Source organism: Numenius arquata, chromosome 18 (genome assembly GCF_964106895.1).
Source record: "Numenius arquata chromosome 18, bNumArq3.hap1.1, whole genome shotgun sequence".
In the NCBI taxonomy this organism is placed as follows: Eukaryota; Metazoa; Chordata; class Aves; order Charadriiformes; family Scolopacidae; genus Numenius; species Numenius arquata.
This window is the reverse complement of record NC_133593.1, coordinates 6,401,873-6,415,082: the sequence shown is the minus strand read 5'-3', so window position 1 is coordinate 6,415,082 and position 13,210 is coordinate 6,401,873. Positions and strand designations below refer to the sequence as shown.

Below are 13,210 nucleotides of genomic sequence, written 5' to 3'. Positions count from 1 at the left end.
CATCTGGGGCAGAACGCTTGAAGAGACTGGTGTGGCTGGATGCCTCTTACAAATCATATTCTATCTTCCTTCTGTCCTTAGAAAAATATAATCAGAATAAAGGAAAAAAGGAAAAGCCTTACTTGGGGAATGAGAATGCAGCAACCTTGTGTCTTTCAACAGATGAAAACATTTGATTAAACAAACACTCGAAACATTATTCTCCGCTATTGTTCTGCAGTGATTTCAGGATGGAATATGCCTGCTACTTGATTCAAAAGGCAGAGAAAGAACAGTTGTCTACAGGGAAGGTGAGGCAATTTTCATTAAACACTAAACCTGCTTGAACCTGTAGCACAGTAGCACTAGTTTTGCCATGGACAATCTCTTTTCTGCCACAGCATTTTAAAGCTGGCGTTTTGCTCAGCACCCTACCCTCCACGCTGATGCAGCAACACATTATTGACTCAGTCCTGCAAGTCTCTGTAACCCACGCAGGTAATGGCAGTAGCACAAGCATTGCCTCACCATGTTTAGGTTAAGGGCTGTAGGACAGACAGTACTAACTACCAGGAGCTAAATCTCTGCCATTAACGAAGCACCCCAGGAGACACAAAGCGGTCTCATCCTACCTTTATAGTATTTGTGCTTTAAACGCGTGCGAGAACCAGCAACAGAACTTCCCTTTCTTCAACACTTCCCCTCAACCTCAGCCTCCCCTTATTCTGGCCCTAAACCTGATCTGTTCTCCTGCCATTTAAAGAACAGCACATTTCAATCACCACTCCATAAACAACCTCTGTGTTTGCTCTGTTACTTTCTGCTGTGTTTCTGTTTTGGCACTTGTGTCTCACTCTCCAGATAGGTTTGCTGTGGCCAGGAAATCACTTACGCCCACTTAGGAGTGGGAGCAAGAGTATGAGAAGCAGAGAATTAATAGTTGGCTATGAATCCAGATTGAGAGTTTGAGCCTTGTTCTGGACCGATACTGAAGGCAGCACACTGGAAACACAGCTGCAAAAGGTACTTGCTCATTCAGGCTGTGTAGCCAGAAGCTGCCTGATGCTAGCCATGTCACTCTGCCTGTGTCTGCTCCGCTACAGAAAGCAGCAATCCCACTGTGCCCTTCATCTTCAACTCAGAAAGAGGATGAATAGCAGGACAGAGAAAGAAAGGAAAGACATAGGAAATATAGGAAAGACAGCTGGACTAGCTCCCTTCCTACCTGAATTATCCTACAGTCCTGAGACAACAGGGCTCGTTAAAGAGCAGAAAAACCCGAAAGGGGACAAGAAAACTGGGATGCACTTCCTGCACTCGCTCAAAGGCTCTGACAGTGCACAGAGAGAAAAATATGCCGTAGCAGCACACTCCCCCAGGCACAGCAGGAACACCCCCGCCCTGCATGAAGGGAGGGGGGGGGACCGGAGCGGGGCCGGTCCCGGGGGACACCCCGCCCCATCGGGGCGGGCCGAGCCGCCAGCCCCGCTCCGAGGCGTGTAAAAGCGGGGCGGCGGGGCTGGGGAGCGGCGAGCGACCAGCCGGGGCTGCGCGGCCGGGCAGGTGAGCGGGGCCGGGCGGGCAGCGGGGACCGGGGACCCGGGACCCCTACCGGGACCGGGAGCAGGACCGGCGGCAGAGCCTCACCTCTCCCCGCTGTTCCACAGGTTGCACCGGTTGTCAGGATCGCCGCACAAACGAGCAAAACGTCGTCCGAAATGGCAGCCGAGGTGAGGATGAACTTTGCTTCTCCAGCAGGGTGGTCTCGGGGTGCTCTGGCAGACGTCAGCAAAACTGAGTTAAAATCTAAATTCCTGCCATTTCCTTCAGGCTTTTCCCCGAGAGACGCTAATAAGTGACGCGTTTCATTCCCACCGACTTGCGTTTAGGCAGGAGGTACCTTTCAGCAGCTTGTGTAAACATTTCTCTGTACAAAAGCTGCATTTTCAGTTTCTGTGCCTGGTAGGTGAGACGTGACTAGTCATCTTGGCCAGTCACGCTTTCTGCCTTCCGAATGGCTACTGCAACCCTGGCCTCCTGTGCTCCGGGTTGCAGAGAAGTGCCCATCAGCTGCCAGACTGTACTACCCACTTCTCTAGTCCGGGAGCTAGCTAAAGTTAATCTTTCAGTTTTGATTTCCCGATTGCAAATGTATCTGTTGCAACGTTTCTGCTGACCCACCTCTTACTTTGGTGGAAACCCCTAATACTGAAGATGTACCTAGATGGACCTGTTCCCCATTTAAACGCTTAGCCTCTGGTACTGGCCTTTAATTTAGCATCCTGTGGGGACCAGATGCATGAGGAAGACCTCTAACACTTTTTTCTTTTTCAATTCTGATTCCCTCCTCTGCCTTCCCTCAGCTTTCTGACAAAGCTGCCCTACAGATATCAAAAACCACGTGCCTACACTCTTACCTCCGTAGGCTCTCTCCTGCTGTCCTCTCAGGCATGTTGTTTCAGCGGGGATCGGCAGACGTGTGGAGACAGTCACTAGGGAAAAAGTTTCTAAGGTTACTCAACAGTGCTTTGTCTGGCTAAGGAAGCCCTGGCACAGATAAGTTTGCAAACTGTTGGGCCAGGTTCTTGCTGTCCACGGTAGCTACAGCGTACAACAGCAGAAGGAACCCACAGGGGTGTTTAAATAATCAAGTACATTCGTATTTAGGCCCTTCCCCTTCCTTTAAATGTTCTCCCATTTCTTTTTTTGTGGCTGCCAGCGTTGCAGAGTTGCTTTTGAAATCTTGGATAAGTTGTAAAGTCTCCGCACGAGTAAAATTCCTACCCATTCCGGTGCATGTTTGCCAGAGTTAGGGCTTCAGGGGGCTACCAGGGCAAGCAAAAAAGCTTCTGATCAAGTGACATACATGGCTCTTCGCTAGTGAAGCCATTGAGTTGCTGAATCAGTGGTGAAAAAAGCTTACACACGCCCTGCTGTGATGCGTGGCTGGAATTGTGTACCTGTCCTTGGTCACCCAGTGTAGTAGCTACGTAGATGACACATTCAAGCATGTGAGGTTACTGTATCAATGCTGGTTTGTGTAGAAAGACAACCTTTGTTCCTGTGTGTATTAAAACCTTCTTTTTGTTGATTTATTTTCCTAAACATTCCTGATGCTGAAAGGTACGCAGGCCTCCCTTTCTGGATTCTGCACCTTAATCAGTTTTATGCTAATCTTATGCCAAAACTTGCAAGCACATCATGGACTCTGGAGATGCTTGAGAGATTCCCGAGACCGACCTGACACCTCAAGGGCTAAATAATAGTGACAGTGACATGTTCTCCACCTCTTCAACTACTTGCCAAAGGACCTGAAATCCAAGGGCCTTTCTGGTCAGTGCTACCATGTTGAAAAGACATAGCTGAACATGGCCTTTATACTGGATAAGCAGATCACTGGATGTTACACGCATAGCACTAGAACTGAAGTTATTACACCTTTTAATTTACTTCTTCCTCTCAGGGCAATAAACTGTGGGGAGGAAGATTCAGTGGAAGCACAGATCCAGTCATGGAGATTCTCAATGCTTCCATTACCACTGATCAGAGACTGGCTGAAGTTGACATCCAGGGGAGCATGGCTTATGCCAAAGCCTTGGAGAAGGCTGGGATCCTATCTAAAACTGAGCTGGAGAAGATCCTGAGTGGCCTGGAAAAGGTATTTATTTCCTTCAAAAACTGTCATACATGCTGGAAAGAATGGCTTCTTATCTCACAACATCTGTAGTAGCCTCCCTTTTTGCTATAACAAAAAACATCTTTAAATGTTTTTTCACGTCCTATTCCTTAGATCTAGGCATGTGCTGAAGTGCTTTGTGAAAGGGAATGCTGTACTAAATCATGGACATGACAGGCCCATGTGTATTGCCTTCAGTACACGTGGAGACAGGCAGGGCATCGATGCTCCAATTACATCCCACTAAAGGCACCAAAGCCCAGCAGTAGGATGGGAACAAGCTGACAAGCCCCCAGTGACAGCCTGGTGCCCTGGTGGGCACATTGTCAATGCCACTATGGCAGCCCCACTGCCTCAGTGAGTTGTGCTCAGACTCAATGAGGTGTGCCCTCCTCCTCAGACTGAACAACCACCATTAATTGTTTCAGTATGAGTTAGGAATATTCTTTTTCTGCTGGCACTTGGGATCCTTTTGAGTCTGGCTGCCCGAGTTAGCAGAAGGCCATGCATAGCAACCTATAGGGGTGAAGAGAAGTCAGCACAAAGCACTTTTTAAAAATATCCATTGTTGTTGCTCACCCACCGCAGACACTGGTGACTCTATACAATGTTCATATAGAAAAACCATTGTGGACAACACTAAGGCAATCACTGACATTTCAGGTCACTTTCTCATTGCATTGCTTAAAGCCTCCTATAGCCATCACACTGCAGGATCATCACAGTAGACAGATGAATCCCACTAAGCGCAGTGTAGAATATCAGGATATAGGAAGCAGCCAGCCTTGCCCTGAAAGAACAGGAATGTCAGAGCTCATGTGAGACTGAACACTTTCATTTCCATTGGGATGGCAGAAGTTGGTATTCACTGGGGACAATTTCAGGCCTCATGCGTGGGTAACAGTAGTGGCTGACTGGTGTTTCTGCTGATGTTTGTAGATCTCTGAGGAATGGTCTAAAGGAGTCTTTGTGTTGAAACAGAGCGATGAGGATATCCACACTGCCAACGAACGCAGACTAAAGGTTTGGGTCCTCTAACCTCTTGTTCCCTTTGTTGTAGCTAAATCTGCTTGATGATAAGTGCATGCATCTCCTTCCCACTGTGAAATTCCTCCAGACCTTGTGGCACTTCAACCTTATGGGACAATCAAGTGTCTCCAAGACCCCTTTTGTGGAAGAGTGTTTTTATTATGCGTTTTGTACAAGCATAAAACCCAAACCTGCCCTTCCCCAGAAGAGATCCCATGGCTACTCACAGGATCCTAGAGCTGAATCCCTTCCAGGCAGGGAGGAGGTCTGCTCATGTGGAGTTTCCTCCTTAGAATACAGAGACACTGATAGAAATCCTCCTCTTGTCCTCAGGAGCTGATTGGTGACATAGCTGGAAAGCTGCACACTGGAAGAAGCAGGAATGATCAGGTAAGTACCAAACTGGTTGTTTTTCCTCCTTCCATGCCTCCTTCACCCCAGTTCCTTAATCAAATTTCTTTATGCCATCTTTCACTTGCCCTGACATTCTCCAGCATGTACTCCCTGGGGCTTTAAACTAGTGACAGTGATGTCACTCATCCGCAGAGGAGAATGGGCTCTGCAGGATGGCTTCCCAGTGGTATAAGGCCACAAACGTCCACTGACATCCCTTTGAAAGCCTACAGAAACCATGACTTTACTGGCTGGGTGCCGTGCATCTTTCAGGATCAGTCCTTCTACTGATGACGAACTTGTGTCAGTTGGGGACTTTCTGATCCAAAGTTGACAATACCCAAAAAGTCCACTGAAAAGAATGGGCTTTGGTTCTGTTCATGGAAAGCAAGATTCAGTGGCATTCACAAATCAGTGACCAGGGACACATCTGGTAAGAGGAAGATACCCCTTCCCATCACATAGAACAAGGAGGGGATAACTCTGCCAAGGCTTTCTGCTGAACAATATTTGGTCACAAAGTATGTCACATTCTACTTTGACTGACCATGGCCAATCTCACGCAGGTTGTGACTGACTTGAAGCTGTTCATGAAGAATTCCCTCTCTGTCATCTCCACTCACCTCCTGCAGCTCATTAAGACCCTGGTGGAACGCGCTGCCATGTAAGTCCTTTTCTGTGTCCACGGCCTTGGCCTTTCAGGGGCAGGAGACTTCCAGGCTTCCTCTTTGACTGACATCAACCAGGGCAGCAGCAGGATCTGTGAAAGAAGTTACAGACAGGCAGTGGGTGACAGCACAGGGAAAGACAACGGATCTTCTTTTTCCACAGTTCACATCACAGACCTTCCTCTTCCCCCCAGTGTATCCTGGCAAAGGAACTAAGGGGGGAGGTCCACACAAGATTTTAGAAGGCAACAAATCCATCTGAAGGAGTGGAGAACTTGAACGTGTTTCAAGTTGTTCCTTATGAGAAAAGCTCAGCTGTGATAACTCCCTGTCTAACTCTCCTCCTCACCAATAACACTCCCAAACGGTGGTGGACTGGGGAATCTTTGCCTGCCACTGAGAGATGACTGTACCAGGCAACTTTCCAGGGAGGCCTAGGGCAGACACACCAGACCGGAAGAGCAGGAGATCCAAACCCTACCTAAGTGGGCTTACGTAGTAGGTGACAGGCAGAGGAAGACATAGACCAGCTTCATCACAACACAGGCTAAAGAAGTTCTCTTTGTGACCTTGCCAGGAAACCCTGGAGTGTTCCTGCCACTGCCCTCTATCCTGCTCACCTCTTTCTCTCCTTCCAATGCAGAGAAATCGATGTTATCTTGCCTGGCTACACCCACCTGCAGAAAGCTCAGCCCATCAGATGGAGCCAGTTCTTGCTCAGGTAACCACCTTTCACACTTGGCTGGAGGAAGCCTTCTCCACCCTTGGGGCCCTGCTCAGCTGGAGCCTAGAAGCGCATCATCCTTTGAGGAGGCAGCTCAGGGTAGTGGACAAACCAGTGCTAACCTTGCAAAAACTGGAACAGGAGCTCCCCGTGTTCCTGGGTGGCTCTGGGACCAACCTGGGACTCAAGCACTGAGAGGGCAGCGAATGCCGACTCCCTGTACACTGCATCCTTTTGCCAGAGTTACCTCTTTGTCCTTGTGACATTTTCTGACCTCAGGTGCTTCATCTGTCTTGATGTTTTCTTCCTAGCCATGCTGTCGCACTGACCCGTGATTCTGAGCGCCTGGGAGAGGCAAAGAGGAGGATCAATGTCTTGCCTTTAGGAAGGTAAAGTTTGCTTTCTGTGTAATCCTTGAGCCTCACTTTGCTCTGTGAAATGGCTAAGAGGCAGATCTTTACATCCCCTGAACCACTAGTGCTGGTATGCCATATGTGCTGCAGAGCTGTGAGGGCACAAGCCTTGCTTCTCTCACCAAAGAGAAGATTCCTCACCACAGATACTGTTCTTCTCCCTCCTTGAAATCAAGAACTACAAGGCTTTCATCAAGCAAACCTTCCTCTTTGGAAGGGAACTTCTGGTTTAGTCAAGAGTTGAGAGTTTGCTGAGCCAAAGGCTACTCTGTGTGACACCAGTAAGAACCGAGGGAGGGAAGCTTTCAGAAAGGTGTCATTACTGCCTGCTAGAGCTCAGTTTTGGTTGGAGTGTGCAGGCATGACTTGTGTTTCTTTCTTCCCTGGCAGCGGTGCTCTGGCTGGAAACCCACTGGAAATCGATAGAGAACTTCTGCGTAGTGGTAAATGTCTCCCTATGACTGAGAGGCACAGGGCTACTCATAATATCTCGGAGTTGTGGAAGCATTGATACGTTGTCCTGATGTTATTTTGGATGTGTTGCAGCACCTTAACATAGGGATGGAGGGTAATAAATACTAAAAATGAGTATGATCTGATGCTCAGTGAAACGGGTGGGAGGCAGCTCCTAATGACTCAGAAAGCCAGAAGGCTTTTTACTACTATGAGACAGCAGATGCCTGTAGGGTGGGAGTATAAACAGAACCGCCTCTGCTGTACACTGGCTGCCTGGGGCTAATAACAAACCCTTGCTCAGCACGTTTGTGTTCCTGGGACAACTCGAGGGCTCACAGTCACCTGCATGCTGGGGCATCCTGCTGCAGTCAAGCTCTAGTCATGCCAAGCCTGACCTCTGTCCATCACCTTCCTTACAGAGCTGGACTTTGCTTCCATCAGCCTGAACAGCATGGATGCCGTTAGCGAGAGAGACTTTGTGGGTAAGCACAACTCAATCCCTTTTTCCCACCACTGTTTTAGAAGCTGGTCTCTTCTGAGACCTTCCCAGGGGACCTCCTTTAATAAGGGGACTGAAATCCCTCACTAGGAAGTACTTAAATATTAAAGGTCCCTTCCAACGTAGAAAATTCTGTGATTCTATGATTTATACAGAAAATCTGTTTGCTCACACTTAAATATGAGTCAGGGCTCTCTGGGTTGTCAAGCAAACAAGCACCTTCTTCACCTGCTGATTCCCTGCCTTCTCTGCAGTGGAATTCCTCTCTGTTGCCACCCTGCTGATGATCCACCTTAGCAAGATGGCTGAAGATCTCATCATCTACAGCACCAGCGAGTTTGGATTTCTAACCCTCTCTGACGCTTACAGGTAGGTTTCTCGTCTCTGGGAAGAGAGCCCTTCCCTCACTCCTCACTCCACAGCTCTCCTCACTTGGGAGAATAAGACAGTGGTTGGGGTCTCCCAGCTGCACGAGGCTGACACAGCATTAGAAAGCTGGCAGAAATGCAGCCTTAGGGTGAATACTCCTCAGTAATGACCACTTATTTCTGCATTCAGCAGACACTCCTCCCCAGCAAGTGCTGGCAGAGACAACTTCCTCCTCTGCTGGGAATGCCAGCCAAACGCCTCCCTTGACCAGCCGGATTTGCAATCCTAACAGACTTCCTGTCTCTCAGAGTGGCACAATCACAGCCCTCCCTCTCTGAGTTCACAGCAAAACTTAGGCTGCCCTGTTGATATGAGCTATGGAGAGGCTGGTGGGGAAGCCTCCTTTTTGCTTCCTCTTTGAGAGGCGGGACTGTGTGGTAGCTCCAGATAAGACTGCAAAAACAAATGTTCTGCTTTTGAGAAACATGAGAAACTCAGTTCACAGCTTTCCTTCGCCCTAGAAAGGTGAAGTACTGGAAGTACTTTGGAGTACTGGACCAGTATGTTGCATGACCTGTGTCAGTAGGGACTGGGGGTCTTACTCACTGTTACACTCCAAACACCTTTTTTTCAGCACTGGGAGCAGCCTGATGCCTCAGAAGAAGAACCCTGACAGTCTGGAACTGATCCGCAGCAAAGCTGGCCGTGTGTTCGGACGGGTGAGCCTGCTAAAGAAAGAAGCAGGATGGGAAAATGCTCATACTGGGGCTGCAGGATCTTGTTTCTGCTTGTCTCTGTGTACAGGAATGTGCCCAGTCTAGGGTCTGAGCCTCTGCTGGGGCAATGTGCTTCTCTTCCCAGAACTAACTGCCTCACCTGTTTCTCTCTCCAGTTGGCTGCTATTCTCATGGTTCTCAAAGGACTTCCAAGCACCTACAACAAGGACCTGCAGGTAAAACACATGATGGGTTTCACTCCATTTCTCTGAGCAGACACACACCTCTTCTTCTCTTGAGCAGTCTTGCCACTACCTTTCTCTGCTTTTGTGTGGGACACTGAGAAAGGGGCTGAGGCACGGCACGCTGCAGTTGACACCCCAGCCATAGCAGAAGCCCCTGGGATGACGTGCCTGCTCTGCTGGCTGGGCTGCTCTTGGGCTTTTGGGCTGCATCAGCCTGACTTATAGCAATTTCCGTCTCTGCTCTCATGCAGGAGGACAAGGAGGCTGTCTTTGATGTTGTGGACACCCTGAATGCTGTGCTCCAGGTTGCCACTGGAGTTATTTCTACCCTCCAGGTAAGGCTTCAGCCTCTCATTATTGAACGTGGTTTGGGGGACACATTCTGCGAGTGAAGCACAGAAGAGAGCTCTAGACTGGTCCCAAGATGAAGGCTCTTCAGTGGCCCACCCATACTGCTCATTATGGCCCCCCAATGTCAGTTGGTCAGAGGGTCGTTTTAAAGCTGGGTCCCTTCTAGATTAAGTCCCCTCATGGAGACCACTATCGTGTCCCCAAGCAGGAGCTGATGACAATGTTCCCTCTGACCCTCCTTTCTGCAGATCAACAAGGAGAACATGGAGAAGGCCCTGAGCCCTGAGATGCTGTCTACTGATCTGGCTCTCTACTTGGTTCGTAAAGGAGTAAGTATCAGAGGAAGACTTGGAGCTGTGATTTCTTGGGATGTATAATATTGTTCAGTGAGGGCCTGAGATAAGGCCTTCTGTTCTGTCCCCAGGTGATGATCATTCTGGGTCAACAAACCTGGATTCACATGGCATTGCCCTAAGTGAAAACAAGCCCACCAACAAAGACAGCACCTCCATTTTTTCAGAATCACAGAATCTTCATGGTTGGAAGGGACCTTTGAGATCACCAAGTCCCACCAAAAAAAACAACAAAACAAACAAACAAACAAAAAAAAAACACAAAAAAAAAAAAAAACCAAAACAAAACACCACACACCACACCCACCCACAAACAGACACAAACCAACAACCTTGGGCACCAGAGCACGCCCTGAAGTGCCACGTCTACACGTTTCTTAAATACCTCCAGGGATGGCAACTCCGCCACCTCCCTGGGCAGGCTGTTCCAGAGCCTGACCACTCTCAGTAAAGTAATTCTTCCTAATATCTAATCTAACCCTCCCCTGCTGCAACTTTAGACCATTTCCTCTGGTCCTGTCATTATTGACTTGGGAGAAGAGGCCAACGCCCACCTCTCTACAACCTCCTTTCAGATAGTTGTAGAGGGCAATGAGGTCCCCCCTCTGCCTCCTCTTCTCCAAACAAAGCATGCCCCTTTTCCTTTGAGGCTGCACCCCAGTTGCCTGGTCACTGACTGCGGCCTCTCCTTCTCACTGCAGATGCCATTCAGACAAGCCCACACTGCCTCTGGGAAGGCCGTCCACCTCGCCGAGTCTAAAGGCACCACCATCAACAATCTCAGCCTGGATGACCTGAAGAGCATCAGGTTTGTATCACGATTATTTTGCCATGACTCCCCTCAACAGGCAGGTATCAGCCTCCCTTCATATGGGCCTTCCTGGCTACTACTGCCGGGCTTGAAGTAACTGAAGGGGGACAACATCCCTACCATGCAGATCCACCGAGGCACGGGCAGCAGCTATAGGGAGGGACTGGAAGAAACTCATGCCCTGATCTGGAGACACCAGCCCTCCACAGGACTTTAGCTCCAAACTTCCTCACTCTCCCCTCAGAGCTGACTCTTTGCTCTGCCCCAAGCAGCTCCTGCCAGGCACTAGAAGTGCAGAAGCAGGGCTGCAAGAGGCCTTTCCCCTCAGAAAAAGGCTCTGTCTCCACTCCCTCACCCTCTCTGCAGTCAGCATGTAAAGCCAGCCCACAGCACCCAGCACTCTCCACTGACACGTCTTCTCTTTGCCTCCCCAGCCCCCTGTTTGGCAGCGACGTCTCCCAGGTCTTCAACGTCGTCAACAGCGTGGAGCAGTACACGGCCATGGGCGGCACCGCCAAGAGCAGCGTCACTGCCCAGATCGAGCAGCTGAGGGAGCTGCTGAAGAAGCTGAAGGAACAAGCTTAGAGTGTGGGGAGATATCCCGTGGATGCAGCGTTGTGCCTATCACACTAATCTGGAGTTAATAAACACTGTGTTGTATGTAGTTCACTGAAACTCCCGTCTTGCGTCTTTCTTCTTAGGGGCAAAGTTGAGCTGGGCTTCCTCAGCCCTTGTGAGGCACGGGGTAATGGTCACTGGTGTGTGAACCTGGCAGTGGAGATGGGCTACGGAGGGTAAAGTTCTAGGGCCCCAGTAGGTAGAGAGCAGCAGGAGTGTCAGTGCATATGTTGATGGAGGCTTGTGTGTGTCGACAAAGAGAGATGCTTGGTACAACATCTGCAACACACTCCACACCTCCAGCTATCAATGCCTTCCTCCTAGGATTATGTTTCTCTGCCTTCTTTCTGGCAAGAAAAAAAATCTGCTCACCCCCAGCGCTGGAACTTAGCCAACAGGTCAACCCACAGGTCATCCCAGTCCCTCACAAAACCACCTTTGTCTCTGATTCACTCCAAAGCACAGAGTTGCAAGGTCCCAGGTCCACCTCCTTCCTCTGTGTGACAAGTGCCCTGACTTGCCTCCAAACTTGCTGGTGCAGAGTGCTTTTAATAAAAATCCCTGACATCGCATTGATGTTGCCTCTTACAAAAATAATTTACCATCTTTCCTTCTGTCCTTAAAGAAGTTAAATCAGAACAAAGACCAGGAAAAGTCTTACTTGAGGAATGAAGTGCCAGGAAGTTCCTGAGTCACCTCCTGCTTCCTGCCATGTTTCTCTGGTTTAGTACATTTATCTCGCCTTCCAGCTAAGTTAGCTGCGGCAAGAAAATCAGTTATGTACACTTCACTCAGGTGGAGAAGCGACAGCCAACACCAACAGACTCAGAAGATGAGATTATCTCCTCTTCCCCCCCAGCTCACGGTTCTTTTCATTCCTCACATAAGCTTTTTCCCTGTTTTTTCATTCTGGGTCAGTACCTTCACACGTCTCAGCTGACTCGACTGTCGCGTGTTCCTAGTCACCACTGTTCAGCATCTTGGGAGTCAGTGCTGGGTAATGCGGGGCCCTGCTGATTTAAAAAAGAAGGTGGTTTTAGCAGATTATCACATCTCAATCTCTTGCGTAAATAAATAGTTCATAGTCATTGGTAGTCCCCATTCGACCCTCCACTTTTCTGATATTCTTATGTGTCACCATGCCTTTCATTGTTCTGCAATAAACCAAGCTGTTGCTTCTGTAACTGAATCATGTACAGCATGACTGACAGCTGCTTATTGCACATGGAGGTACATGTTCTCATCCAGGGAACAAATACAGGCTACAAATAAATGTACTGTAAAATTAAAATGAATCCAATGCCATTTTCTTCCTCCCTTGCCCTGTGACACTTTTCTCCATCCTGCTTTATTCCTAACGAAGTTCTGAGGGGCGTGGACTGAATAGGAAATGTTACCATGCTCCACAGATGAGTCCAGACATGGTTTTCTGACACAGCGATCATCCCCCTGCCTGGCCCCAAGATGCCATCTGGTCATCGGTGCTCTTCTTTGCCATTTCCAGTAACTCCTTGCCCTCCTGCTTCAGTGAGTGACTCTGAAAATAAATAAAAGTAAGCAAGGAAATGAATCATAGAATGGTTTAGGTTGGAAGGGACCTTAAAGACCATCTAGTTCCAACCCCCCCGCCCTGGGCAGGGACACCTCCCACTATACCAGGTTGCTCAAAGCCCCATCCATCCTGGCCTTGAACCCCTCCAGGGATGGGGCAATACATAAAATAAAATATAATAAAGGAAATAAATAAAAGAAACACACCCACACCGGAAATCCAGCAATGCTGGACACAGCCCAACCCCTGCAAGTGTCTTTACGCCAGGCCACCGACGACTTGGGCAGCTCCGCGACCCGGCTCGGGATGCGCCGCGGTCCCTCCCGGCGGGGCGGGACCTGCCCGTCCCGGTCCTGCC

At 49.2% G+C, this 13,210-nt stretch overlaps 1 protein-coding gene across 1 annotated transcript; it reads left to right on the top strand.

Annotated features, from left to right (window-relative positions):
• Positions 1-1,652: 1,652 nt before the first annotated feature.
• On the top strand, positions 1,653-11,353 carry LOC141473116 (argininosuccinate lyase-like). Its single transcript, XM_074160443.1, has 16 exons — positions 1,653-1,709; positions 3,443-3,637; positions 4,595-4,678; positions 5,018-5,074; positions 5,644-5,741; positions 6,389-6,466; positions 6,781-6,858; positions 7,273-7,325; positions 7,758-7,820; positions 8,092-8,206; positions 8,841-8,925; positions 9,099-9,158; positions 9,419-9,502; positions 9,767-9,847; positions 10,573-10,679; positions 11,117-11,353. The coding sequence occupies exons 1-16, from the start codon at positions 1,698-1,700 to the stop codon at positions 11,265-11,267; spliced, it is 1,401 nt and encodes a 466-aa protein (XP_074016544.1). The 5' UTR covers positions 1,653-1,697; the 3' UTR covers positions 11,268-11,353.
• The last annotated feature ends 1,857 nt before the right edge of the window (positions 11,354-13,210 follow it).

Coding starts and splice junctions, on each gene's coding strand:
- LOC141473116 (XM_074160443.1), top strand. Junction 7,326..7,757: donor TAGAGAACTTCTGCGTAGTG/GTAAATGTCTCC, acceptor CCTTCCTTACAG/AGCTGGACTTTGCTTCCATC. Junction 9,159..9,418: donor CCTACAACAAGGACCTGCAG/GTAAAACACATG, acceptor GCTCTCATGCAG/GAGGACAAGGAGGCTGTCTT.